This window comes from Diaporthe batatas (genome assembly GCF_019321695.1).
Source record: "Diaporthe batatas strain CRI 302-4 chromosome Unknown Contig00028, whole genome shotgun sequence".
Classification (NCBI taxonomy): domain Eukaryota; kingdom Fungi; phylum Ascomycota; class Sordariomycetes; order Diaporthales; family Diaporthaceae; genus Diaporthe; species Diaporthe batatas.
This window is the reverse complement of record NW_025408575.1, coordinates 42,583-69,592: the sequence shown is the minus strand read 5'-3', so window position 1 is coordinate 69,592 and position 27,010 is coordinate 42,583. Positions and strand designations below refer to the sequence as shown.

At 51.3% G+C, this 27,010-nt stretch overlaps 8 protein-coding genes across 8 annotated transcripts; 5 read left to right on the top strand and 3 right to left on the bottom strand.

The window, feature by feature from the left end:
• Positions 1-481: 481 nt before the first annotated feature.
• KVR01_013526 (uncharacterized protein) lies at positions 482-2,665 on the top strand. Its single transcript, XM_044788927.1, has 2 exons — positions 482-2,031; positions 2,130-2,665. The coding sequence occupies exons 1-2, from the start codon at positions 603-605 to the stop codon at positions 2,498-2,500; spliced, it is 1,800 nt and encodes a 599-aa protein (XP_044637454.1). The 5' UTR covers positions 482-602; the 3' UTR covers positions 2,501-2,665.
• A 279-nt stretch (positions 2,666-2,944) lies between these two features.
• On the bottom strand, positions 2,945-5,885 carry KVR01_013517 (uncharacterized protein; the record flags this gene model as incomplete). The annotated part of the gene is made up of 6 exons (XM_044792948.1): positions 2,945-3,663; positions 3,838-3,880; positions 4,680-4,789; positions 4,851-5,067; positions 5,170-5,676; positions 5,769-5,885. 6 exons carry the CDS (start codon positions 5,883-5,885, stop codon positions 2,945-2,947), a joined length of 1,713 nt encoding a protein of 570 aa, XP_044637445.1.
• A 2,417-nt stretch (positions 5,886-8,302) lies between these two features.
• Positions 8,303-10,069, top strand: KVR01_013551 (uncharacterized protein). Its single transcript, XM_044784259.1, has 3 exons — positions 8,303-8,752; positions 8,821-8,975; positions 9,048-10,069. Exons 1-3 carry the CDS (start codon positions 8,406-8,408, stop codon positions 10,049-10,051), a joined length of 1,506 nt encoding a protein of 501 aa, XP_044637479.1. The 5' UTR covers positions 8,303-8,405; the 3' UTR covers positions 10,052-10,069.
• A 2,582-nt stretch (positions 10,070-12,651) lies between these two features.
• KVR01_013509 (uncharacterized protein) lies at positions 12,652-13,572 on the top strand (the record flags this gene model as incomplete). The annotated part of the gene is made up of 1 exon (XM_044790274.1): positions 12,652-13,572. The coding sequence occupies one exon, from the start codon at positions 12,652-12,654 to the stop codon at positions 13,570-13,572; it is 921 nt and encodes a 306-aa protein (XP_044637437.1).
• Positions 13,573-15,705: 2,133 nt separating this feature from the next.
• Positions 15,706-16,786, top strand: KVR01_013561 (uncharacterized protein; the record flags this gene model as incomplete). The annotated part of the gene is made up of 3 exons (XM_044791198.1): positions 15,706-16,126; positions 16,204-16,538; positions 16,691-16,786. 3 exons carry the CDS (start codon positions 15,706-15,708, stop codon positions 16,784-16,786), a joined length of 852 nt encoding a protein of 283 aa, XP_044637489.1.
• Positions 16,787-17,108: 322 nt separating this feature from the next.
• On the bottom strand, positions 17,109-19,530 carry KVR01_013527 (uncharacterized protein). Its single transcript, XM_044789618.1, has 4 exons — positions 18,979-19,530; positions 18,678-18,916; positions 18,335-18,609; positions 17,109-18,280 (listed from the first exon to the last, which is right to left on the bottom strand). Exons 1-4 carry the CDS (start codon positions 19,439-19,441, stop codon positions 17,413-17,415), a joined length of 1,845 nt encoding a protein of 614 aa, XP_044637455.1. The 5' UTR covers positions 19,442-19,530; the 3' UTR covers positions 17,109-17,412.
• A 1,989-nt stretch (positions 19,531-21,519) lies between these two features.
• Positions 21,520-25,690, bottom strand: KVR01_013574 (uncharacterized protein). Its single transcript, XM_044787586.1, has 7 exons — positions 25,482-25,690; positions 24,317-25,419; positions 23,920-24,248; positions 23,722-23,867; positions 22,579-23,660; positions 22,010-22,524; positions 21,520-21,942 (listed from the first exon to the last, which is right to left on the bottom strand). The coding sequence occupies exons 2-7, from the start codon at positions 24,992-24,994 to the stop codon at positions 21,708-21,710; spliced, it is 2,985 nt and encodes a 994-aa protein (XP_044637502.1). The 5' UTR covers positions 24,995-25,419; positions 25,482-25,690; the 3' UTR covers positions 21,520-21,707.
• A 285-nt stretch (positions 25,691-25,975) lies between these two features.
• Positions 25,976-27,004, top strand: KVR01_013570 (uncharacterized protein). The gene is made up of 3 exons (XM_044783732.1): positions 25,976-26,343; positions 26,409-26,453; positions 26,514-27,004. Exons 1-3 carry the CDS (start codon positions 26,137-26,139, stop codon positions 26,595-26,597), a joined length of 336 nt encoding a protein of 111 aa, XP_044637498.1. The 5' UTR covers positions 25,976-26,136; the 3' UTR covers positions 26,598-27,004.
• Positions 27,005-27,010: the final 6 nt, after the last annotated feature.

Genomic DNA, 27,010 nt, shown 5'->3' with positions numbered 1-27,010 from the left:
CGCTGTCTGAGAAAAACGAAGTTGCGCCCCCCCCTGGTCAAATAACCCCTATCCATATTTTAACAAAAAAACACTTATATAATAAAAACAAAACCTTTTATTCTTATAAAAACTTTAAAAATAGTTAATTTTTATTCCTTTTTATAATTAAAAGGTTTTTTTATTTAAATATATAATAATTAAGTATAAATATTTATAATTAATCTTTTTTAAAGAGGGTAGTAACCCTAATAGTTTTAAGGAAAGGATTAGAAGAAGCCTAACTTGTATTGTGTAAGTGGTGGTGTTTTTTTTGGTTTAATTAATGAATAGGGGTCATTTGACCGGGGGGGGGCGCAACTTCGTTTTTCTCAGACAGCGGCGCCGATTTCATTACTCAGCTTCCGGTCACCGGCCCGCGGGCAGCTGCGAACGACCGGGTCCGGCAGCGATGCAACGCGGGGATCCATTGGGCGATTGCAACCAGTTGACATTCCTCCGGCTTTATTCGTCGGTTTTTTTTTGCCGCAGATTTTCTGGTACTGTTCTTCCTTGGACCTCCAACATCCAGTATCCTTCCAAGGTTCCTCCTACCTGCCATGCTGCACTGGTGATCGACCAACATGGCGGGAGCTTCAAGAGACGAGAGAACACCGCTCCTCAATGGCTCGACAAATGGCCACCAGAATGGAACCACCACTGCCAATGGGCCCATTGGCAACGGGAACGGCATCGGCAACGGCACGGTGGGGGAGTATGACGCCGCCGAGGCCAAGACGAAGGGATCCTGGGCCACGCGGATCTTTGGGCCCCCAAACACGATCAAGGTCCTCCTTGCCGGCTTCATCATCACCTTCGCCTTCAGCTTCACCCAGGTGCCCATCTTCTACGTCTTTCACCTGATGGAATGTGATGTCTACTATGAGACACACCCGCCGCACACCGGGCCAGGAGACCGATGCTCCGTCAACGAGATCGCAGCCGGGACCGCAACCCAGTTCTCAATCCTCGGCATGAGCACCACCTTTTGCGGGACCGTCAACCTTTTCATCACGGGCTGGTCCATCAAGAAGTGGGGACCGCGCGCCGCACTCGTCCAGCAGACCTTCATCCCGGCCATCAGGGTCGCCACCCAGGTCATTGGCGTGCTGGCCGGTGGCAACGCAGGCATCACAATCATCCAGACCACGCAGCTCATCACCATCTTCGGCGGCCCGGCAGGGTACATTCTCGTGGTCAACACCATCGCCGGGGAGCTGGTGGAGCCCATGCAGCGCACCGCCGTGTTTGGCCAGCTGCAGGCGTGCATCATGCTCGGCCAGGCCATCAGCTACCTCCTGGGCGGCATGGTCGGCGACGTGTTTGGCATAAGGATGCCCTTCCAGGTTGCATTTGTCCTGTTCCTGTGCGCCACGCTCTACTCCCGCACGGTGCTACCCTACATAGACCCGGCGTCGCTCTCGGACGGGAAGAAGACAAAGGCCAAGGGAGTCAAGGGCTTCCTCGCTCCGCTCAAGATCCTGGCCCCACAGCGCATACGGTTCATGGACGGGCGCGTGGCAAACCACTTCGGCGTCTTCTTCCTGTGCTGCGGCATCTTCCTCGCCGTGCTGGCGACCAGCTACGGCCCGCTGCTGATCCAGATGTACGCCACGGCATACTTCGACTTCACCCAGGCCGACAACGGCTGGCTGATGAGCGGCAACGCGTTGTGCAGGAGCATCTTCTTGTTCTTCGCCTTCCCAAAGATCATTGACGCGGGGAGGAAGTGGTGGGTTAGGAAGGTTGAGGGCCCTCGGAATGCTCCGCCGCCAGCCAAGGACCCGAACGCCCTGTCCCGAATACCATCGCGGCCCGAGCAGCTGGAGGCGCCGATGTGGTCCGGCAACCAGAACTTGCAGGAGGAGTCCATGCCTGAGCCTGAGACGCGCCTCGACCAAGACCGGACCGCAAGTCAGTTTGATCTTTTCTTTCTCCGATGGAGCCTGCTGCTGGATGGGTTGATGACTGGTGCAGCTGCTCTGTGCACCGAGAGATGGCATATATTCCTTGGTAAGTATTATATATCATCGTCTCCCTTCCTTTGAAGCGCATCTGTCCAAGTCGTATGACATCGTGAGGGCTTTTCTTACTGATTCAACTTCACATAGCCTCATTCCTGCTCCCATTGGGGTCTGGCTCGGCTCCCGCCGCGAAAGGTGTCATCACGGAGATGTGCTCGCACGGCGACCGTACCGACGCCCTGAACGCGGTGACACTGGTGGAGAACATCGCGAGGCTGGCCACGCAGGGCCTCTTCGGATTCATTTTCTCTGCCCTGGCCGAGACCGGGAAGGCGTACATGACCTTTCATGTCAACGCTGCGCTTGCGATTGTGGGCATGGCAGTGCTGTATCTATCACATTTCCCCCCAGCGAACGCCACTATATTGGAGGAGAACGAGGGCGGTGATCAGGACGACTCTGCGGACGTTGATACCCCGAATCTCGCCAGAGTCACCTCCCACGAGACGGACCGATGAAAAGCTACAGAATGCACATTATAGAAGGAGATTGAGAGCGTTGATGCGGCATTTTCTATGATTGGCACGTTGGAGGCTGCTTAAATCATCGCCGGCAAGCGTAACGGCTGCTCTTTTAGAGAAGACATATCACGTATAGTGTTAATGATACCAAGAAATTCGAGATCTACAGTTTATCAAAATCCCTGGATTCGTGCTCATGCTTAATCCCTTAGCAGGATACATTCCCAAGGGTTCTCAGCATAGAACACTGAACGAGAACGCAACCATTTGCTTGAATAATACGACCACATCTGGTGGATATCAACCAGTGATACAAGCCACAATTTCCCTGGAGGAGGTACCTTGGGTATAGGTACAGGGGGTTTCAATATATCTCGTTTGAAAAATCTAACAAGTCCACAGCTACACGGTACACATGATCAAGAGATATTGCTTACACGTTCAAGGTGCCGGTGGCCCTCGGTTGTCTCCGCCTCGCTGACCTCGTCGCGCCCATGCTACGTTCCCAGGATAGACGACCCCCATAGCAGCCATGGCGAACTGGAGGTTAGTCATTGTACCCCGTCCTCCATCAGCCTGCTGAGCCGCCGGGCGAGAAACGGTAGCAGTCCCCACCTGGGTCCGCCTGTGAGGGCCCACCGACCCCGAAACACGGCGTACGGCCCCGCGAAACACGCGCCTGATGCCACGCCCTGCCCGCTGCGCCAGGTTCCGCAGCCCGCCGCCGCCGCCACCACCGTCGCCTCTCGACCTGAACGCGTTCCTGACGGCAGCCCGCAAGTTGCTCCGCTGCGGCCGCACCCCGATCACAACGGGCTGGTTGCCACCAGCACCACCCCCTGCGCCCTCGATGCCGGCGTCGACTTCCCGCCACCCTGACGACGACCAACGGACGTGCTGGATACCGGCGGCAATCTCCGGGCCCAGGATCCAGGCGGCAGGGTCCTCGATCTCTTCGATCCCAAGCGAGGATGCGGTAGGCCGCGCGGGCCCGGCCCGGGGCGTGGACGGGGCGGCCGGCGACGTGGGCGTGGTCAGGATGTCCCTGATCGAAGTCCTACCTTCCGTGTTCGGGTCGCCGTCCCTTTGGAAGGAACGGATGTTGCCCACGATAACGTCCTCTAGCTGGCGGAAGTCTGGTCTTTTCGCTGGGTCGTGCACTAGATGGCACCAGGTAATTTGTTAGCCTCATGGTAATACCACGATACGGCCTCGTCTCGCGGCACTCTGGCGGCTTGTTTGCTGCTTGTTTTTGAATGCCGTGAAATCTGGGTTTGCTGGGGGCCATCGAGTCGAACAAAGTATGGTTGATCGGCCAGGAGAAAATCACTTACTCATGCACCATATTACCATGGACCTAAGTGTCGCGTGGTAGTCCTCGGCGCCTTCTTCAAATAAGTCGTAACCATATGTAAAACCATTAACGGTATCGTAATCATTTGGTCGCAATTGAATGTCCGTGGCAATTGGTGGCATCGCGGTACAGCATCGTGTCATGAGCATCCACATGACCTGTTGCGCTTGTGTTAATTACCAAGGTAGGTATCCGCGACCACTTAAGCCATTCTTTGCTCTGAAAATAAACAGAGACTCACGTTTCCCACCGCGTATAGATTATTTTTCCAGGTATAGTTCCCTGCCACTGGCTCATTTGTTGCAGAGGGTACATCGGCTAGATAATCCCATTCCTGGGTGAATTGTTCCTATCCCAGACAGATGTTAGGTCCAGTGTCGATACAGCACTCGAGACTTGTGTCAATTTCCTTACTGGTGTGTGATTTTCTACTTTTCCCATTTTTCTGGTAGCCAACATGACATACCTGTCACCCGCATCAGTAGTGCTCAAGTGGACCACGGGACCGAGGCCCTTCGCTACAAGGAGAATGTACATGTTATTACTCTTGAACCGTTGAAGCTCATCGAGCCGCATGGCGACACCCAGATCACTGATCTCGAAGACTGTTAATGACCCTGAAATTTCTGCCATCATGAAAGGCCGCTCTATACCTTGAAAATGGGGACGGTCTCGTGAGTGTGACTTCCCGGGTCAGCTTCGTAATCGCCAATTAGGACTTTTCGTGTATTAGCTTGACCCACTAGCATCAGATATGAGGACGAAATGCTTACTATTATCAGGGTCTATGTCGAAATGGATCATGGATTCTTCCGTCTCCACAGGCCCGATCGGTGGAATAGCTTCGTCTAGTAACGGGATGGGGTCTCTTTCGGGGTTTAAGCCCCCACTCCACGTTCTGGGGCGAGCCAAGGCCACGCAAGCCCTGAAGACTGTGAATCCGTGTCAGTATGGCAGACAAGTATTCAAGAGTTCCTGCTTTTTGAAACTCACGGCAATGAAATATCATCCATAGCTCATCATCCCTTAGCTTCAAATTTTGACGGGATACTTTCCTGAGCAAGGCGTCGAGAGAGCCATGCTTGAGCAGTTCCATCCCGATGATGCTGTCACGCCCATTTGAATTGAGGGCAATCGGGTCCGCGGGCAAATTTCGACCACGTACCCTGATAAACTTGCGTTGCACCATGTGTCTTGCCCCAACCATTCGCTAAACCGACATACCGCAGTTATTAGCAAAGTGCTTGGGGATACTGTGGTATGCCGAATGATACGAGCAAATCGCAACAGATTCTATTGCTCGCCGACCTACCCTCATGTTTCTTGCCTCGCGCTTTAGATCGTTATCCTCGAGAGGAGCCTTGACCACCCACTCTTCCGCCTGTCCATTCTCGTCCAACAAATCCACAAGTATCGCGATGCCCCCACCGCCCTGGCCGAGCGTCTTCTTGAAGCGAAAACCAAGCGGCTGCAGGGCTGTCATGATCGGGTTCTCGCCCCTCATTATCTCCCCGTCGGCACGGCGAAGCTTTTCGGGATTTTGTAGAGCTTCGATAGTGTGATAGCGCATAGTTGCCGGGGGTCGCTGGTCAACCTGGACCATGCGTGGTCGTGTGGGGTCGCGGGGGTCTGGCTGTGGCCCTTGGTCCCCGGGTGTCCATGATGGCCGTTGGTCCTCGAGTGCCCATGATCGCCTCTTCGGGACTGTGAACAATTCATAAATTGGACGCCGCAACCCCCTCTCATGCTGTACTATCCATCTTCTTTCGTCGTAAAGACCTCTCCGGAAGGCCGCCCAATAGTCTAATTGCTCTTGTTGCTGTGGTGGGCCTGTCAGTACCCGCGACGCACTGGATTCTACACCCGCAGCTGATATATCGGCCATTCACTTATGAAGGAGAGGGTACTGACTTCAAGCTTGAGATCCGCATCAGGTATGTCAAACGGTCCATCAAGTGGTGCGCCCCGGCTATCGAATCCGTCTAGTCGGCCGAAGGCACTTTGTGTGTTGCTTCTGACGCGATTCATGATGTAAATAATGTATCCAGGGCAATTGACTCCGGGATGTGTGAGACCAGTCTTCCAAGGTTCGTCTGTGAGGCTTTTGGGGGATTATCCACGAGACAGTTGGCTACACAGAGGGTTAGTATTGGTTCTTTGTCTCGTGGGGCTTTCGCCCATTATCTACCGAGGTATATGTCACAAGAAAGAAAAGAATTGATGACTGAGCCGTGTGTAAAAGTGGTCAATGGTCCAGGTCCGTTTGCGGAACGGTGCACTTCCTAGGTACATGGAAAAAGAAAAGACACAGCACTTGATTTCACGAAGATGGGGGCTACTCATTCGCAGCTCATCTGAGGGTTGTTCTGGCAACCACGGTCAGATGTATTGCGTGTTGAGGAGCGCAGAGACCCACGGCAGGATTCAAATGCAGTGATGGAGCTACAACTTCATTGTTCATTCATGGTTCTTTGACTGTTCGCATCTCCAACTCGGGAAGATTACCAAGACAATGCATTGTCAGACCCTATGACTTCAAATTGTCTTCTTTGCAGGGCAAGAAGCATCACAATAGGTATTATTGCATCCACCCATCCCTGCTTTAGACTCGGTAGGACAAAGACAACAGCCTCCCTACACGGCAACAATACCTAGATAGAATTGTATAAATAAGGAGATATCTCACCCCATCTAGTATATTGATACACCACATCTACCCCATTAGGGATCCCATCTTGTCAACCTCTACAGCATACACACGGTCAACACGATGTGCCTTTTCCAAAGATCCGCCTCGAAAAAGAAACGTGCTGCAGCACGACCTATCCCGCGGCAAGCCGCGCCAGAGCCTCACGGCGAGACGGAGTTTCGGCGCTTCATGGATCCTTCTTTTGACCCCGAGGACGAAGAGGCGATTCGCTCAATGACCAACACGCTGAGACAGGAGAGCTTTGCTGCTGAGGTTGGAGCTAACGCTTATAGGACCCCAGTCGCAAGTCGGCCACGTCGCTACTATGGTATCAAGCAGCAGCCCGGACCATTGCAAGCTGGATAGAACACAGCGTCCTCGCTCTGCACTTCAGGCTACGTGAGATAGGCAGCGTGAATAGGTCGCCCTGTGACTCAAAGGTAGGAAAACCTCCAATTTGTGAATGAGCTAATCTTGTGTAGGGATGTGAATTTTAGACTTCAGGGAACAGGGGTAAAAGGTAGGTGAGCCCAGTCTGTGGAATAGCTAACTTGAGATAGGTACCTACTTAAGTAGGTAATATGCGGCTTCGCATACCCTCTATCGTCCTACTAACCTCCTCTGGCGCTAACCATATTCTGATGTCTCTCGGCATGCTCAAACTCTTTTTCATATCATCAATCATAATCATCCCAAAAAGGGTTCAAAAACTCAATGTCTTTAAAGATCTCAAATTCTACATATGTCAATGCCTCGTCGTCCTAGTCTCTTGGTCTGTTTTCATTTTGGGGTTATCCTAAGAGCCTGAGGGGGGGGGGCGCTCTGTTGAAATCTCACTGTAGACCGAGTCTCGATGATTTACCTATCTAGGTATCTACTGGTAGGCAGGCTACTCCAGTACACATCGGCTGGAAATCCAACTTATTCTGTCGTGAACCAGTGTCCGTGCCAAGCTAGTCCCCAAGATCATTAGCCATCACCATAATGCTCCAGCAGCGATCTACCCTAGGGTGCCCAATGGGCATCAAACGTTGGGCCCCGGCGTTCTTCAGCCCCAACCGGCTTGGCAGGGCAGAGGGGACAGCCAGCTGCCTTACCAGCCAAACGCCTCGGCTGTTGGCTCGGTTGGGTTGTAACTGCCACCCTCCCCAATTTTGGTCGTTTCTAACACGTCTAACGCGCTCCTGGAGGAGTCAAAGGCACGCCAGCTCTCGCACTGGGCCCACCTGTCTATTACTAGTTTTATTTACGTGCATATGTCCTTGAAACACCACGGCCAGGTCTATAGTAGTGTATGTCTCTGACATGTGTGGTGCTTTTTTGAATCCGGAGGACCAAGGCTCATTCCGCGGCCGTGTGGGGCTTGTGGAGCGGCCCCGGGGTTATGCTTGAGTGGTTTCGTTTTTTAATCCCCATACTTGTAAAATGTACGTGGCGCCTTCATACAGTGGTAAACGCTCAAGACCCAGCGTTTGAAGAATTACAGTACCAATAACAGTGGAAAGAGAATACAGTTGGGTTATGCTTAAATGAGGACTCCTTCGACTCTCGATAACGATGTGGCATTCTCTCCACCACGGTAAGACGCGAATGCCTGATCACTCCGTGTCCCCCGATACGGTCTAGTGTCCGGGATATTGCGGCACAGCAGCAGGCCACAACAAGGTATTGCCAAAGCAAAATGAGCCATCGCTTTCCACGGGGTAAGGACCGGAGAATCAGGTCTCCTTTGCATCTGGCATTCGTCACGACCCCGATCGTCTCATGCCCGCGACCTGTCATCTTCATCTGTTCTGAAGTCTGAATCCTCCCACATTTCTAGAATCATCAATAAGCCCGAGGGCTGGTGATTGACCGTCATGTTCTCCCCGGCCGAGTTGAGGACGAGCGCCGAGAAGGCGGTGATGACTGCGCGGGAACCACGCGAGCAGCTATCCCAAACCCACGATGATGAATTCACCGGGCCGCCTGTTGCCCTCCTCAGAAGGCATCGAAACATATCAATTATTTCAGATGCCGAGACTGCCGCCTCCAGCATGCCGCCGCCAGCGCCTGTTGTGACTGGTAATCGTCGACCGGGCAAGAAGGACTCTGCAAATGGATTGGAAAAGCATCGCGAGCAGCTGGTGAGCCTATTTTGGATTCGTGATCTACCTCTGAAAGAGGTACAGGCGACCATGAAAAGACAACATGGCTTGGATGTTAGGTGAGCATTAAACCCCCGATCAAGTCAAGGCCACTTCCAATATGCTGACCCACAGGGATCGATCGCAGCACCAAGGTCTACAATTCGCAGTTCCGAAAATGGGGCATCCGCAAGAATCTCAAGCGCCACGAGGCCCTGGAGCTGGCCATAGGACAGCCGGAAGGCCCCTCATCCATATTCTGGCCAGATAAGAGGGATTCAGACTACGCAGTCCGCATCGATCGTCATCTGAGGAATATCAGACGCCGACCCGGTTTGACACCCCCGTACGCCCGAAATGATGTCAGAGCCACAGCTGTGAACCCGCCACGGAGGCTTCGGGGACCGGACACCCTCGAAAAGGTCGAAGCAGCCAGCTACTATCTTCATATGTATATCGTGGCGAACCATGAGCCAGAAACATGGTTCAGACACTGCCCTTGTTACGGAGAGCAGGGAAGCTTCAGCTCCCTTTTTGTCCGAGGCCTGGATTGCCTAGCCCGGCACGAGAATCCGCGGCAGGCTTTCAAAGATATAAACCTGGCGTTTGACCAACTGCAGCAGACCATCACCGGGGCCCATCCGTTGGCGTACATGCGGCTGATCGATACCATTGCTGCTTTTAGCCAATATACGAACTCTAGAATCTGCTTAACCGTCTGTCATATGCTTTCGGACCACGTACAAAGGCTATCGATCATCGTCCATGGACCCAACCACCCTCTGAATCACGTTTGGGGCGAGGCACTGTGCGTCTCAACCGGCGAGACACCGGAATCTTTTGTGGTTGCAGTCGGCAAATCAATGCTTCGAAAATGTATGGTGAGACGAGATAGATGCCCATTGGAGGCTTTCGACATTGCAAAATGTGTTCCCAGCGACGCAAGGGGCCTAGACGAAGACTCTCTACGCAGAAGTCTCGAAAACACACCTCCGAACTTAGATCTTTCCAAGGCGCAAGAGACGAGGCTCGCGCTTGCTGAGCTATTGATCAGCCAGAACAGTTTGGCTGAGGGTTGTCATTTCTACAGGGTGGCAATGGCATTCCAGGATGATGACCCAGTGCGTCGTGCGAGCAAAAGGTTCTGGGCAGCCGAGCTGCAATGGAGATCAGGAAGCACATGGGGTTCAATTGACACCATGAAGGCAGCACTCGCGTGTGCCAAAGTCGAGCCCGAGGATGTGCAGGGTGATGGAACCACGGAGATGTTGAGGCAGGAGATAGAAGGCGTTTTGAACCGGAGGCCTAGCCTGCTTGCGACGAGGGAAAAAGCCAAGCATGTCCGGGCTGGGCACAAATGCCCGGCAATATTGTTGTAAAGCAAAAATGGTTGAAAGGGGCAACTCAAAGAATCATAAGCCGAAGGGGGAGAACTACCCTTCAGTCAAGCGAGTTGAAAGACAAATAAACTTCGAAGTCCAGGTGGTCTTATACCACGAGGAATTAGCTACTTAAGTACCTACATAGATGTGCTGTAAACTCCGCTCACACTTTGAACCCTGGAACTTGAGGTACGTAACGTTAGCTCCGAAATCTACAGCATCTTTCTCCGCTGATTTACAGCAAACAAAGGGAATTGTTGCTAAATCCTTTTTCAAGGGTGGTGTTTCTAGCAATATGGTTAAAAAGACTTAATTCAAACAGGTACCTAGGTATGCTCGGTATTTACGGGATCATTCCGCTTGTCACAGTCTCACGTGATATCTCCACCGGCACCCTCGGGCATGACTGCCTTTCAATTTAGAACAGAGCCTATGTTTCCGCCAACAAGTGCGTTCGACCCTAGGAATAATGGCTCTTGAGAACGACCGATCTGGGGCCCGGACTTTCCAGTTCTTCCCTCAGCTGCCCAGGGAACTACGCGACGCTGTCTGGAGAGAATGTCTGCCCCGCCGCGTCGTAGAGATCGACATCCCGCTCGGCCTTGTCTCCCTCGGCGTATGGCTGCCCGGTCTCGATGGTGATAGATGGGATGAGGATGGCCGCACGATCCATGGCGATCAGGAAGGCCGGGGTTGCTGTATGGAGCACACGACACGGATCAACTCTGCTCCTCCCGTTTTAACACGCGTCTGCCGCGAGTCCCGAATGGTGGCGTTTGAGACCGGACGCCTGCTACGACACGACCATGGCCCGAGCGGGCATGGGAGACACGGTATGCAGCTGAGGAGACGCGTTGGCGGGCAGCTTAGGAGACGCGGTGCTGTCCCTGACATTGATCCCTTTGTTGATAAGCACTGGCTCGACCCGGCTCGCGACGCCATCCATCTCCATCACCCAAAATATCTGGAGCCGGGCATGAGAGTGCAGGCCAAGGGAAATCCATTGGCTTTCCTGTCCCAGAGAAGTTCACTCCACAAAGTCGCGGCCTCGCTGACATATGGCTTCATCTGGGACCGCCACATACATCTTGGATGGTTGGAGAGCATGGCTTTGCTCGAAGACCTACACGAGATCTCAGTCTGCGTCAAAACAGTACCTAGGTATGCATCCACATCTCTAAAGGCCCCGCCATCCAGTCAGGAATTTTCGGTGTGCTTGGAGAGGAGCGAGTAGTACTGGTCGAAGCACTCGACCACGAGCGTATCAGCAAATATCGCGCGCTGTGGGAGACCCATCGGGTGACAAGGGACCCCTTGACCGAAGATTTCTTCACAAACTACCACAACGATGACTCGGCCATTGTCATGACTGAGAGGAACTGTATTAAGATGACCGTCCGCGACGCCATAACGGACGTACAAGTGGGATGGGCTCTAAATCGGTGGCGTGAATATGGGTACAGAACACTCGAGTTGAACAGAGAGGGTGTTTGGTACACCGATCTGGCTAAAGGTGCGACTGTTGCCACTGGTCGAACCACTTTCAACAATTCGGATCATCCATGGGTGAAGGAAGTACACTCGCAGATGCCTAAATTTCGCCCTGTGAACATGTTTCGTTTATGCACTCATGCATGCATGGAGCTTTTAGGTGAAGTCACTTGAGTTGAGTTATTTGCATGTTTATTTATTTGTTCCAATAACAAATCCAGGATTCAATATCAAGACTAGGGAGCCTTGAGTTCTAAAGTTACAAGTGACCGGACTATTATTTTCTCTGCCGTGATACATGCCCAAGATCAACTTGAATGGCGTGCTCTTTTAGACAGTCCATATTATGTTCAATGATGGTCAAATAGCAACTCAGCTGCGAGGTGTTGATTACCGCTGTTAGGTATTCGCTTCGCAAGATCCCGGGTAGAGGCCGCTCAATGCTGGTGGGGGTCAAACTTGAAGGCATCGATACCGACCACATCAGGGAACGAAGCATCTCCTTCAACCGAGAAAGACAGAGTTGTCGTATTTATGAGGCAGGAAAACCGGCCTATAACATATGAAGACCATAAGACAAGTGATTTATGGAACATGAAGGTCGAAGAACAGTATCAAACCGTGTTGGAAGCTGAGGTTCTGGAGATTGACCGCGATCCAGATGAATTTTGCACCCACTGATGACTGAACACGTTGGCCCAAGGGTCTTGCATTCACAGAGACTTGGTACAGCCTGGTAATGCTACACCTGAGAAATGGCCCTTGAAAATCAAGACAAAGCTTTTCTGTGCTTCGCTGTGGCTTGGTCACAACGACCATCTGCAAGTTCACCTTTGTACTGTTTATCAAACAATACCTATTGTATTCGGATTCAGAAGGGCAACTGCGTCCAAATAGCATTGCAGGCTTTGTTCAAGATACGGTGGTCTTTGTTTCATTCTCGATGGCGGTTTCTACCCACTGTCCCTCTTCCAAGTACATAAATTGCCCTGTGTGAACTTGATGCATAGATTGTATTCAGCTCCACATCCAATACGAAGAACCAACACACAACCAGCAATTTCAAAGTCGAGGTCCTCTCCGAAAGCCATTATTTGTACTTCAAAATGTCTAGCTCAGTTGTCAACCCTGCTGTCCAGGACATGTTCACTGAGGCAGGTAGCATCATTCACCGGTTTGGCGATCAGCAGCCATATGTCTCGAAGGAAAAATATATGGGCAACGTGGAAGAGGTTGCTGGTCTGCTTGAAATGAGCAGGCAAAAGCATGCTGAACGAATGATGGACCCAGCTCAACATTTTGATAATGCGGTTGCTCATGCCCTGATTCGGGAAGTCGCAGAAAGTGTCGAGAAGCCAGGTAAGGACTGTATCCTGGCGGGGCTTGTAGAGCTCGCTTTCAAAATTCTATACAGTGCCCGCGTACCAAATCCAGCGGCAACGATGAGCCTTGGCTCGCTCATCAGCGCAGCCGAATCCAAGCTGCTCAGCGTTAGGAGCCAGCTCGTGGGCTGGCTAAGAGAGTGTGACGGGCTTGGGCCAGCTGAAAGGCGTAAACGGCTGGAAGAGAGTGAGAAATGGAACACCTTGTCCGCCTACATCGTCATTGTCAGCTTCATGAGTCTGCTTTGCAGCCGTCTCGGGGAATCACGGTCGTGGAGACAAACTGATGACTTGAAGACTTTGAGCCGCGCTGGATTTCGTATTGTGTGCGACTATATGCGGCTGGACCAGGACCGTATGCTCCCAGCCGAGTGGCGTAGCTTGCTTATGCGTACTATCTTGACGTGGCTCGACATATCTAAGGACGACTTCCTCGTGGAACTCCTCGCGGAGCCAGCCCTGGGACAAATGGAAATCTGTGTCTGGCGTGATCGATTCGACGATTTCTTTCACCACTTCCCAGCCATTTTTGATGGGGACCTCGATTTCAATTTTGCCGACCAGGTAAATGAAATCACCTTTTGGGCCGAATTTGTGGAATTCCGCCGCACAACCGATTTAGTCGGTATGCATGTGGAGGGCTGACGGAACAGGATAGACCTCCGGTGTATGCTCCGCAGGATACCTACCTAAGTAGTTAGAATGGTGATAAAACTTTTCAGTGCTATTTTCGATTACATTTGATTGCTACAATGTTCATTCACACCTCTTCTGCTTTCCCGTGTCACTGAGAACCTTGATTACCAGGTATGCTTCTATTATCTTTAATGATCATGGGAGAATCCGTGCTTGCTTATAAAATTAGAAACACGATGTTTCAAAACAGGCTCATATCTACCTAGGTAGGTATACTTCAGTAGGGACCTAGGCACCTAACTACCCTAGGGTACGTGCGATCCAACTTAGGAGTCGCGATTACGACGGATCTGATTGCTCGCCGTTGCCGCACATCTACCCTACTCCGAGCAACTCCGAGTCCTTGTTGAAATCCGAGTCCTTGCTGAACTCCGAGTCCTTGTTGATATTTATTGCCACCAATACGTCACTTGTGAATGTAACATTTGTGGATCTGTGACCGCAAGAGAATTGCGGAGTTAGCAAGATCTGTCAGGCCACGGCCCTCCTGTCCGAGTACCGAAGAATCGTCATGATGGAATTTCGGGTTGTTGAAACTATCCTCGCGCGAAAAAAAAGTCTCCGGACCCCTATCAAGAGAGTGTCGGGTGACAAACAATGCCAATGTGCGCTGAGCTAGTGCTGATCTCCGCGAAGCATAAAGAGCACGGATGTGTATGTCAGACTCCTAGGCGGCGGGTGCCAGGCAGCCAGGAACACTCCAGGCGTCCGCTCAAAGTTGGGAACCGAATCCTTCGGCCAATGCAGGTCCCGTACAGACTGACTCCAAGGTGAGCTTCACATGGCATTCCTGTTGACTTTGCCTGTTCTGATGAGTGTCGCCCGGAATAAATAGCGGCTTATGGTAAGTCAGAGGCAGGTTGAGTTGGAGCGGTGACAGACGGTATTTACCGCAACCCCCTGCAGGCGTTTCGCAACATCACTAACTTCAATTCGTATGAGGAGAGGGCCAGATCAATTTGCAGAACGGCCAATATGTTGGTACGTAAGCAGATGTGATGTCTTAGTAGGATTATGTTCCCGCATAATCCAGTGCGGCTTCAGCAGTCTGCACTCATATGACATACGCCATCTTCCTGATACACTACCTGCCCGCCTGCTCGGACCGACGCCTCGCATTGAATCTCGATTTCCTGTAGTTTAATTAAAAGGTCCAATCACAGGGGTGTTGCCAAGGAGGAGTTCGCCAGTCTGCTGGGTCTTACACACCCATGCACATGCATCATGCGTGTAAGCTTACATACCCATCCGAGTCTGGCTCTACCGTCACATCGCCCACGGCGGGCCGGGTCGATCTCTCGTCACCTTCAGTCCCACGTGCTGCCACTGTTCACTGGTGAATAGGCACAGACCTTGATTGTGTTGTACACTTGTACCGCAGGAGAAACTTGAGGAACCGGGGACCTTCTCTTGTGCATTATTCCGGCCGCTTGTCTGACAAGTCTGGGCCACAATAGTCGCGGTATCTGAGGCTTGACGCCACCATTACCAACAGCAGTGCTATCTACACCGCCCATTGAGATTGAGGACCGTGCATTGGAGCCCTATGTATGCGGTCTGAAATGGTTGTGGGAGTCACAACGGCCAGCTTACGGCATCCATGGAGTCTAGGTCCCTCGCTTCGTGCAAAAAAGGCTGGGACTCGACTTCGCCACACGTGTGGAGCAAGACACGAATGGACCCGGCTAGCGAATTTCGGGGTCAACTGGGATTTTTCGTCCGGAGCGCACCAGTTTTCCGTTCCTTATGGGAGCGGCCATCAGCCCTACTGCCAAAATAATCTAGAAAGGAGGTGTAAGATGTCATCTTACTATCTACAGCTTCAACGTTTCTCTGCTGAGAAATCTACGTCAATGCTTTCAAAGCTACGATCCTAGCGCTTCTCGACAGTCGGCGTTCACCTACGTAGGCACCTGGGTAAGCACACACGTGCTGTATACCGGTTCTAGAAAATGTGAAGAAGCCCCAACGCGGGGGTTGACCTGCATGATAAGAAGCATCCCAGTCGCCTCAGACGCCCTGCTACTTGTATGCATTCTTTGTCATCTGGCATAACCACAACACCCACTGTCGCACCTAAGAATGTCGGCCAATACCCGTCCACAACTCAAATTCTTTCTCTACTCGGACCCAGAGGAGGCAAAGAAGCCAGACAACAAGAGACAAGTCCGTATCCACGTTGCCCGCAATTCTCACGCAAAGACCCGAAACGCCCGGACCAAGACGACCAAAACATGCCAAGCACGAGGAGGAAATGATTGCCTGCAGTACCAGGCCAGTGGGAGCACGTCTGGTGGGCAGGTCGCTTGTCGAAATTGGGCCCTGTTACCGCCCATGTCCTCTGGGCTGGGGTCCTCACCGTACCCTCCAGGGGTGATGTTCTTTGACACAACCCTTCCGACTCGTTCATACCCAGATTTGCTGGCGTGGGTGCCGTCTACAGGGCCGGCTCAAGGTCTCCTCCAGGAGCTGTCACTGGAGGAGAAGTTTCTATTAGACCACTGTAAGTTGTATCCGTCTCATTTACAGCCCACCGCCACTGAGCCCTGCACTGGGGACTGATCACATCCATCGAGTCAGTTGTCACAGTCCAGGTTTCCCAATGGCGAAGCAAATACGAAGCTGTTCATCCACCCTTCGATCTCATTGCCTTCCGCCACAACTTCGTCACAAAGTTGGTGATGCTCTGCATTACGGACTTTGGGCTCATACAGGCTATCCTGTTGCTTTCAAGCCAGGTCTTTGCAAACATGCACTATAGCTCCGGCAACGAGGGACAGGGCAAGAGATTCGAGCAGAACTCGTTCCAATATCGAGGCCGGTTGCTCCGGAATATGGCCGAGAACATGCCACATGATCCTAGATATATCACCGATTCGATCATCGCAAAGGGCCTGTTCCTTACCTTCAATGAGGTTTGTGCTCAAATATCCCGACGCAGACACACAACGAATAGACAGCCGCTAACCTTTGATGGGATCAAAAGTATCTGGCAGGCAACATTACAGACGCGGTGCGACACATCGAAGCATGCAACCAAATGGTCGAGATGAAAGGAGGCATTGAGACTCTAGGTCTCGATGGCTTCTTGGCTCAACTTTACACATGGTGCAGTGAGGAGATAGACGCTGCGAGGGAGGACATTTGTTTCACAACAGCTTGATCATGAGAAGTTGTCACTGACGTGGACTGCACCACTGATACTTCAAGGGGGGTCTGGACATCTTGCATAGCATAGCGTGGCATGCCCAGGTGGGCCGAATTACTGCATCGACGGAGTTGGCTTTCCAAAGTTCACCAACTCAGGGTCTGGGGGTAGGTAAAGACTGTGTGGTGTTATAGAAGTCATTTTGCTATTGACGGAATAGAAAGGCCTAAAGGCACATGCATGGCGACGTTGAATTCCATGACCACAATCGGTTAGAAAACGCACACAACGGAACAGACATATCACCAGTGCCACACGTTAACGTAGTACTCGTAGTCCGCACTCGTCACTAAATTGCTCCGCCAATGCTGAAATTGTAAAAAGCTCTAAGCATTGATGCGCACAATGAACAAATTGCTCTGTTTGACTTTCTACAGTCAAAGTTATGACTCTGATATGATGCACGCTTTTGATGTCATATCCTCTAGTCTGGGAAACGCTTATTGCTCAAGCGACAGACACACTGCTCTCTATGATACGAAAAAGCTCCTCACCGAAAGCTCAATCGCTGAGCACACTTGATCTGGCCCTGCTTGTTAGCCATCGAGAAAAATTGGCTCCACGGCCCGTGCCAAATATGCTTAGTTCCCGAGGCCCAACAATACCAAATTGGCCACATTGAGCACGGTAATGACGATCCAGAGCAAGACGGCAAAGATCTTGGTATACCACGAATTGACCATCTCAACACTGTCCGCCGCACTCGATTCCGCGGCGGCACCATCAACAAGCCCCTGGTTTTGTTCATCCCGACCACCCATATTCAGGCGGACCCTATCGCCGCTCACCCTCATGTGCTTCTTAGAACACGTAAAGTAAATCAGCGGCGCGGTGACGAACGGGAGGACAACGCTCAGGACCACCTGGGACCCGTTCAGCGCGTCGTTGAGCCCGGACCGCCCCACGGCGCCGGCGATGACGACGCTGGGGATGATGCTGATGCTGCGGGTGACGAGGCGCCGCAGCCAGGGCCTCAGCTTCCAGTGCAGGGCGCCCTCGCAGACCATCTGGCCGGTGATGGTGCAGACCACGCCGGCGGACACGCCGGACAGGAGCAGCGCGAGGGCAAAGACCGTCCCTGCCCCGGGGGAGATGGAGGTGGAGAGGAGGCGGTGGATGCTGAAGATGTCTGCCTCGGGGGCGTCGGGGTTGTTGTACAGCGAGATGCCGGCGACGATCAGGATGGCGGAGTTGACGAAGAGGGCAAAGGTGAAGAGGGCGAGGGCGAGTTCCAGCGCGGAGATTCTGTAGGAGTATTTGATGGCGTCCAAGGACGGCGTATACTGATCTTTTTGATTGTCACTGTCGTCGGCTGTGCTGTTATCCTCGGGGGGCAGCAGGCCGTGCTTCGCATCGTAGTCCCGGAGCCGGGGCTGGACTATGCCTGAGCCGAGATACAGGCTGTGGGGCATGACCGTCGCTCCGAGGATGCCACATGCTTGATAGAGACTGCTCGCAATCAGCAAAAGCACATAACACTTCCAGGCCATGGGGAAAACTCACCCTTGTTGTTCGACAATGGCGCGAGATGGTAGGTAGCCTTTGAAGACGGCCCCAACACTGGTGCCGTGCACAAGGGACAGCTGGATGCAAAAGCAGACGACGACGCCCAGTACAAGGGCTACAATGGAGAATTCGAATATCCTGAGGGCTTTCATGGATTTGCCGGGCTGATAAAATAGAAGAATGAGCATCACATCGCAGATGGAAATAGCGCATCCAGCGACGAGAGGGACGGCAGGGATCAGAAGGTTCAGGCCTATGGCGAATCCAATCACCTGTGAGTCGGTTAGAACATGCCCGGCCCTAGAGGATGAGTGAAGTTCGATTGACGCATTGGACTTGCCTCGGCGATATCAGTGGCAATGATTGCGACTTCGGCGAAGAAATAGAGGATGTAGTTGATCCAGCGCGGTAGAAATGCCCGGCAGGCCTCGGCCAGGTTGAGCCCGGAGACCGTGCCCAGTTTGATGCAAAGGATCTGGAGAAAGATGGCGAATATATTGGCCAAAAGGACGATGAAGAGGAGTCTGAACTGGTAAGTAGCTCCGGCAGCTACGCCGGTAGAATAGTTTCCAGGATCAACTGTGGAGTATGATCGTCAGCCTCGCTGCTCACTGCCTGTGAGATCTAATGACTGGCCATACTGTACGCGACTGCAACCATGAAGCCCGGGCCGACGAACGAGAAAAACTTCAGGAGGCCTTTCTTGATAGTCTGCCTCCAGGACCTGGCGTCGCTGCCTTGGCCAGGGGGATTGGTGGGCGAGGCAGCTGCAGATGCAGGAGATGAGCCGATTGGGAAGCGGTTTGAGCTGAGATGCCCGAACCATCTTCCCAGGGGCTGGCTGATGGAAATGAATCCACCAGCCAGCCCCTTTCCGCCGGTGTTCTCCCTCGCCTCGTCGGGAGCTGGTTCCGCATTATTTTCTCGACTTTGGGAGTCGTCGCCGGGCTCACCACCGTGGCCGCCCTCCCTCTGTTCTCTGAGGTTGACGATGCCGTTGAGATCCCGGTTGGTGGTCAATGCAGGAGACAATGGATTCGGGCTCTGATTGTAACCGGTAAGTTCCCCTTCATAGGGCTCATCAGTTCGAGCAGTGCGGTTCATCTTGGCGGCGGCTTGTCGGTCGGGTTTCTGGGCTGTTGCTCTGCTATGCTATGCTATGCTTGGCTGTGTGGATGCATGCGTCATTGGCCAGACAAGGGGGTGGGTTCGAACAAAGAAAATCATCAGTCCCACCTGGTTTATGTAAACAACCTGCCCCCTGCCCCCCCCCCCCTGGACCAGGTAACCTTGCGGGTGAAATCGGACCGGCGGGTGACTTAAACCAGTACTGTTTCGACATACCCCAGTGCTGTACCCCACACATACAGTCTCCACAGCCCGGGCCGCGGCTCAAGGTTCGCAGGCCGGACGGGAAACGGCGCAAGCGTTCGTCGAAATTCGGCGCATGTTCGGCAAACGGGCCACTCTTCAACGCGTTTCCAACTGGTTTGGTGCATCGTTCGCCCTATACGAGCAACACGAGCACGTATTCATGACGATAACGTCGTGTCGTCTTGTCTTCTGCAACTGCGCGTGGTACGTGTCGCCAATGAGCGGGGCTTCGTGATATCTCGCCAGGCCACGCCAGCATGGAACATTTGACGGCGTTAGCTTCCACTCAAGTACGTCCAGGGACGTCTTGGTTTCCGGCCAAGCGCAGAACGTGAGCTTCAGTGGAAGTAGCTTCATGTTGTACTGCAAAGTACCACATCCGTTATCTTTGGAGCCAAAATAGCCTCGCTCGAGTGACTCATTACTGTGTAATACGATGGGCAAGAACCTGTCATAAGCAAACAACGTTTCCATGGCCCGTCTGTTCTAGCTTCAGAAGAATGAGGCGAGCCACTACTAAAGAGCTTCTGCATCAGCGCCGTTTTGCGTGACTAATTGGATATTTGATGCCAACCTGCATGTGGTATAATATACTACATAGGAGTAGTGCTCATCGTCGAGCGCTGCAAGATCACAGTGCAATCGGCCCTTCAGTGTTAGCACATATTTTGTACCGCCTTCCATTCACACGTGGCGGGAGCCTGCGACAGCGACGAGGTCAAGAATGGCTGGCCTATGTCTCGTCCAGTCATTCCCCCTCCCCCGCGATCAACCTGACCTCACCGACCTGGCTGCAATGTAGATGCAGACGCTGCGGAACACGGTCAAGTGGTACTAGCAACCCAAATCCTTTACGTAGCTGCAGCAGTCCCGGCTGAATTTGGCGCGCCTGATGCTCCCTGGGGAGATAAATGGCCGAGAGTCGCAGCCTGCGTCTTGAGAAAGTTGACGGACAAAGAATTTTTGGCAACGTCCACCAAGTGGAAGCAGCTTCTGGCCGAAATCTTGGAAAAGGTGAAGGATCGACCATACCTACATTAATTACCGAGGGAGGTCCCACGGCCACTTAATAGCCAGGTAGATATGTAACTATATGCTAGCCGCGAAAATTAAGATCGGATATTCACGCCCACTATAACAGAGGGTATACCTAAGCCCTAAGGAATAACCTCTCATAGAACAACCTCCTATAGAATAACTTCCTATAAGATAATCTCCTATAAGATAACCTCTTATAAGAAAACTATTTATAAAATAAACTTATAAAATATTTACTTATAATTTAATATTAAAGTAAGTATTTTAATATTTAAATTCTTTAATATAAAGGTACTCTTTAGTTAAATAAATATAAATATCTAACTTTTAAAAATTCGTTAAAAAGAATATATTATTTTTAATTTAAGTTATAATAAAGAGAACAGAGATTCATAGGGTAAAAAACGGAGGGTATAGGGTAAGAAGTACTAATAGTTAATGAGAGGGCTTTATTTAACCTTACCTTAATACTTATACCACTCTAACTAAATACTTTTTACATTTTAACCTATAGACCTATTAATTTATAAGAACTTAAGAGGAGATTTAAGTACTTAAAGACTTATTAAAGCACTTTAAGTAATAATAAGGAAAGTAGTAATAAACTATTAAAGTAGAAAAAATAATAAAGGTAAGTAAAAGTAATAAGAGTGGTATTTATATAGGGTGATAGATATATAGTTAATAACTATATATTATTGTTTTATATAGTGAATTAGTGGTGTAAATTAAGGTTAGTGTATTAGGAGTATACATTACCCTATACCCTCCTTTTTTTACCCTATGAATCTCCGTTCTCGTGATAAAAGGGCTTTTCCTTTCTTTTTATATTTTATCCTAACAATCACCTCACCCACATACCTAGGTAACATGACGCCGAGGCCATATACATGCAAGAACAGGAAAATATCAAAACAAATGGTGAAGTATTGTGTCATCCACAACGATAGTAGTATATCTATTTATAGAAGAACGGAAATTTCTTTTTACTGCTGATGCTTCCCTTCAACGAGCTCGAAGAAGGCCTTTTTTGAATATCAGCAAGATTGTGTCCAAGAGTTGAGCCTGGGAGACTTGGGGCTTGATGGCCAGTCGCCGTCGCCCCATCCTCTTCATCCACGCCCTCCTCTATACTTCCGCGAATTAATTCGTCGGTTGGTTCATGATACCACGGTTTGGAATCAATGATATCTCTAAGATTCAGTCAGCGTCGTCGGAAGAGAATTTGTGTCGTGCCTATCGATAGGCTTGCAACCTTACTCAATATGGAAGCGTTCCTTCATGTTGTCGTCAAGACTTTTCAACCGGGATATGGCAGCGGTGTCTTCCTCGCCAAACCAAACAAACTGTATGCTGAACCATCTTTGTTCCATTGAACCTCTTTGTTGTTCGAGTTTCCCGACGAAGTCAACAATTAGTTGTTCCACATCGTTATCTGTCCGTGAGCCTTCCCATGCTCCATCTGTGAGAATGATCAAAGTCATCCTCTTGCCAGGATTCTCCAAGTATTCGGAGAAGATGGTTCCGAGTGTCTGTCGCATACTGGTTCTATCGGTATGATTGATGCTGTTGCCGACATCTCCCATAGACTTTTTGAACCTCCCGTGAATATCCGTTCCCTTGACGTTTTTTAGCTTTCCGTGCTCGCCAATGGTGTAAACAAGATCTATGCCGTCCTTGTCCAGTCGACCTATCTTCATTGCAAGTACCAGAAGCACTATCTCAACTTGCCCCCACTTGTCACTCATTGTTCTGGCATTGTCAACAACAAACTTCTGTCCAAATTGTTAGCTCGGAGTTTGTAGCCATAGATAGCGGTGAGGTCTTACTATATCTCGGTTGTGGATATGCTTTTCCAATTGTCGGTCCTTGACCGGACTGCTCAGTCCAACCCTAACAGAAAACTTTCTGTACTGTTTCTCAAGCTCATCATACTCACGATATATGCTTGGAGTAGCAGGCATGCCAGTCTGCGGCTTGTGTCGCTTCTCCACGAGCAGCTGCGGCGGTTTGGTATCCGTTTGCTGATTTTCTGTTGCTGGCGGGAAAATTGGTGTTGCTTCTGTGACTGTGTTCGTGATGCGGATAGAAGGAGTCGTAGGTTGTTTCCCTTTTCTTTGTCCAGCAGGTTTGTTGATCTGACCTGGCACCGAAGCCTGGTGGCTTGCTTCCTGTTCATCCCCTACAATTATCGATTCTTCGATTCGGAGCTCAGACATGAGTGCCTGCTCACGGAATGCTACTTTGGCGCGTACGTTCTTGTCCAGTCTCTCAGACTTTCTCACTCGGTCGTTTCGATTGGTCACGGACAGGGACCCTCCCTGCCCTGTGGCAGGGCCCTGTTTTGTGAGAGGCGTCGATCTGGCTTCGCCGGCCGTGGTAGGACTGGCTGGGGATTCCTTGTCGAGACTGAGAAGGACCTTCAACATTTGTGGTGATAGACGCTTGAGGGCATGGTGGGGGTCCGCCGACTCTAGAGCCGCCTGGTGGTCGGCCTCGGCGGATGAAAGAACGTCACGCAGCTTTTGGTGCATCTCCTTCACTTTGAATCTCTTTTTGACGTCGCCAACCAGCATTCCCTCCTCTATCAAATCGATGATTCTTCCTGAAATGCTGTCTGACTTTCGAATGGAATTCCGGAGGAGATCGTGCCACTGACTGACCGCAGGGAGGACATTCACACCGTCATGAAAAGCGTCATCGGCGTCCGGTGCATGGATGCTTTGGTCGGTTTTCCTTTTCTCTTTCAGTTCTTTGATGGCTGCTGTTCGAATCTCCGGATAGTGGTCATACGCCTGCTGTCCCAAAATGACCCAGGTGGCGACAGATGACAACACACAGCCGAAAGACCAAGTATCAATCTTCTGAGTGTATCCATCACCCTGGCCGGTCGTACGGATCTCTGGGGCACCTGATCCAAGTGTTAGTCGCCGTAGGTTCACAAATGGATGCAGAAATAATAGATCACAAACCAAATGATTTTGTCAAGCCGTCGAGATGAGTTTTCGGGTCAGGATCGCGATCACTGCGAACCTTGAATTGGGTAAAGCCGAAATCAGCAAGTTTGAATTCGCCGTTCACTCGGAGTATGTTATCAGGCTTGATGTCGCCATGCCATCTATCATATGTCAGTATTGTTGGCTTCCAGAAAAATAGTCATGTGCACCCACCCGGAAAGTGTTCTTTCATCGTATTGCGACTCATGGAGTCGCTCCAACGTGTCAGCCACTTTGAAGAGGCTGTTCCAGAACCCTTTGATTTCCGTGTATAAAATAGGTGGGAAATTATCCGCCAAGAACTCGTCCAGATCGTGTTCACCAAATTCGAGGATAATGTGATGAGCAAGTGATGGGGAACCTCTGAACGTGCGGCGCCTGTTATATTCGCCGAGAAATTTGATCACACCGGGAATTTCGCTAAGAGCCTCGAATGCGTCGACTTCAAGCCGATAGGCATCGGTTTCCGTGGGGTTATAAGACTTGACAGCGATGCTGTAACACTACCGATCATGGAATCAGTAAAGAGCACACGGGAGCCCTGGAGTTGACAAACGAGAGCTTATCTCACCTCTCCGAAGCCGTCAACCCTTTTTCGAGAGCCTTCAAGTTCGACGCGAAGTTTTTCCGCAACGAGATCTTCCTGGACCATATATTGTTCGACATTCGCAGTTCCTCCTTTCTTGTTGATAGGGACCCTCTTACAGAACGGCAAGATAGCACCATCAATCAAGTGTACGTCTTTGAAGATGCCGATTATCATTGGGCAATATTCTGGGCGGACCTTCTTGAAGTCTTCAAGCAGTGTTTTGACCGGGACCTTCATCTCCTTCTCTTCCATCAAAATGTCGCGAAGTCTGTCAAAATGCTCGTCGAACATCAACCGGGAGTCGTCGGCTATATGTTTCTTGAAGCAATGAATCAGGTGACCGTGTTTTATCCTGTCATCAAGAAGTATTGCGAACAATATTGGAAGGTTCGTTAGCTCGTCCTCCCTCGCACGACGGAACAAATTTCCTTCAGTTTGGACTTCGTCCAGTAGTTTTGCGAGATTTGACCTGGACTGCCCTCCGGTAGTTGCAGATCGGAGTCCCATCCATCTCTTGATATCTTCTGGGTTATAGAATGTTCGTCCTTCCCAATTCCTCCGAACAATTCCTCTGAGGTGGTCTCGGAATGCCTGCAGTGTCGGCTGCGGGGTGGAGGCGGATTCTGGAGCCGACACAGCCTTCTCATAATCCGAAGACATGGTGTCCTCGGTTGCCGGCAGAAAGGGGTTTATAGACAAGAGTTGGACGGAGTTACCGACCGACGTTACTTTCTAGAGAGCGCTTGTGAGATTTCGTAGGCTTGCCACCCTGCCATTGGGATGAAAGCGTTGACGCGGGTATGCTCCTTGGTCGTTGAAAAGACAAGAAATGCCACGCGGGTGCAAAATTATTGAATTAATTGCGATATTCCGCGGCGCATGGCGCCAAATATTGGGTCCCCCGCTCTGCTGCAAGACACAAGCAGCTGGAGGCCGTGGTTGGTTCCTTTGCAGCGGCTGAGCGCGGGCTGGGAGCAGGTCAGCGCCTATTGCAGCGCACAAGGACGGGAGACACCAGTATTATGGATGTAGCAAACTGGTGGTCTAGACCTAGGCGAGACATGCAGGCCACCGGAACTGGAAATCTTCAGATATGGATCAGTCCACAGCCGCTACCAATGCCCCAGGTTGGCTTCTGACGATATACCTGAGTCTGGGACACCACTGTCGCAGGAGTTTATTACTATAAAGCCATGTGAACTGCCAATTAATTCTGTCACTATCCATCAGTGCCTAGTAAGAACTTAAGCTGGCGTCCGCGAAAAGGGCGGTGAAGCTGAGGCGAAATGTCAAGGACCTGTGGGAGGGTGTGTGTGACGTGAAAGGGGCGGTAGAGGAACTGCTCCATTGCAAATCGTTGAAGGAGGGATCAATCAGGCTGTGCGATTCACAGATAATCAGGGTAAGCGCCGATGGGTCGCAGCACAAGTAGAGAAAGTATCCAGGTATGAAGGCATGTGTAAGCAGCAGATGGTGTGACAACCTTCACTAGTAGGGCAGGCGTCAGGGATGGGGCGCGGCCTACGAGTTGACAGCGCTCACAGGCAGAAGTCTGCCTCGATTCCCATCAGAGCTTCCAGAGCCTCACACAGGCCTCGGTCACTTGGGCGGCTGACCAGCACAGCTGAGAAATTTAAGAGGCTGACATCGCCTCCTCGGAGAGCCTGGCCTGGGACTCGGAATGCCTTGCGACACCAACCGTGTTTCCTGGACTTCCACGGGCGCTCCTAAGTCACCCTGACCCCACTACCTATTTCGCCCCATCAATGTAATAAGCTCCCTGAACAAGTACCTAGGTAGATATGCAGGATCCACCAAAGCGCAGGAGTACAGACCAGTCGATCAAGTCACTACGGTCGCAACGGAGGAGGAACACGGCCCCTCCACAATCAGGAACGGAAGAGCGGTGCCAGGACATATACTCGAGTTATCGCCTAAACTGGGCAACCCTGCGAGGGTACCTGCAGCGCAAGTGGCCGGACTTCAACTTCCCAGAAGACGGGCTGCAGGTCAGTTGGTGGCGGGAATATACATTCAGAAGCTGTTCTCGAAACTGACTGAAAGGTCCTCGAAGGAAAACGATCACTGGATCTTCTATGTTCCGCAAAAGCTTGATGAGGTAATTCACCAATATAACGCATTTCAAACACAACTGGACTAATCTAAATTTTCACTCTAGGTTGATAGGCATGAGATCGCCATATTGAGGGATGACGAGCTTGCAAAATCTTCTGCGCCTCCCAGATCCCCATCTCCAGAGTAAAATGCAAAGGGAATAGCGAGGAGAGGGTGCAGGAGGGGAAGGGGGAAGAGGGGGAGGGGGAGAGTCTGAGAGTGATTGGATAGTATGACCAGTGGGAACCACTAGGTACATATCCAGTTGGGCTGTGCTGCAGCTGGCCGCAACCAGGGCAATGTACGAGGTGTGTGGGTGTTGATCGCACTGAGACACGGCCAATTAGTGGTCCGCTGACGCACATGTTCCGATGGATTTGGTGTCACCACATGCACAGCCCTTAGTAAGGCCCGGTGACCTGGACGGCATTTTGGGGAGGCTCTGCCATGTAATGGGTGTCGGCGCAAAGTCGAGCCATTTGTCAAGATTCATGTGAGACGATAGCATGTAAAGAAGCTATGGTGTCCAGTCTCCAATTGATACATTTATGTGCGCCCTGG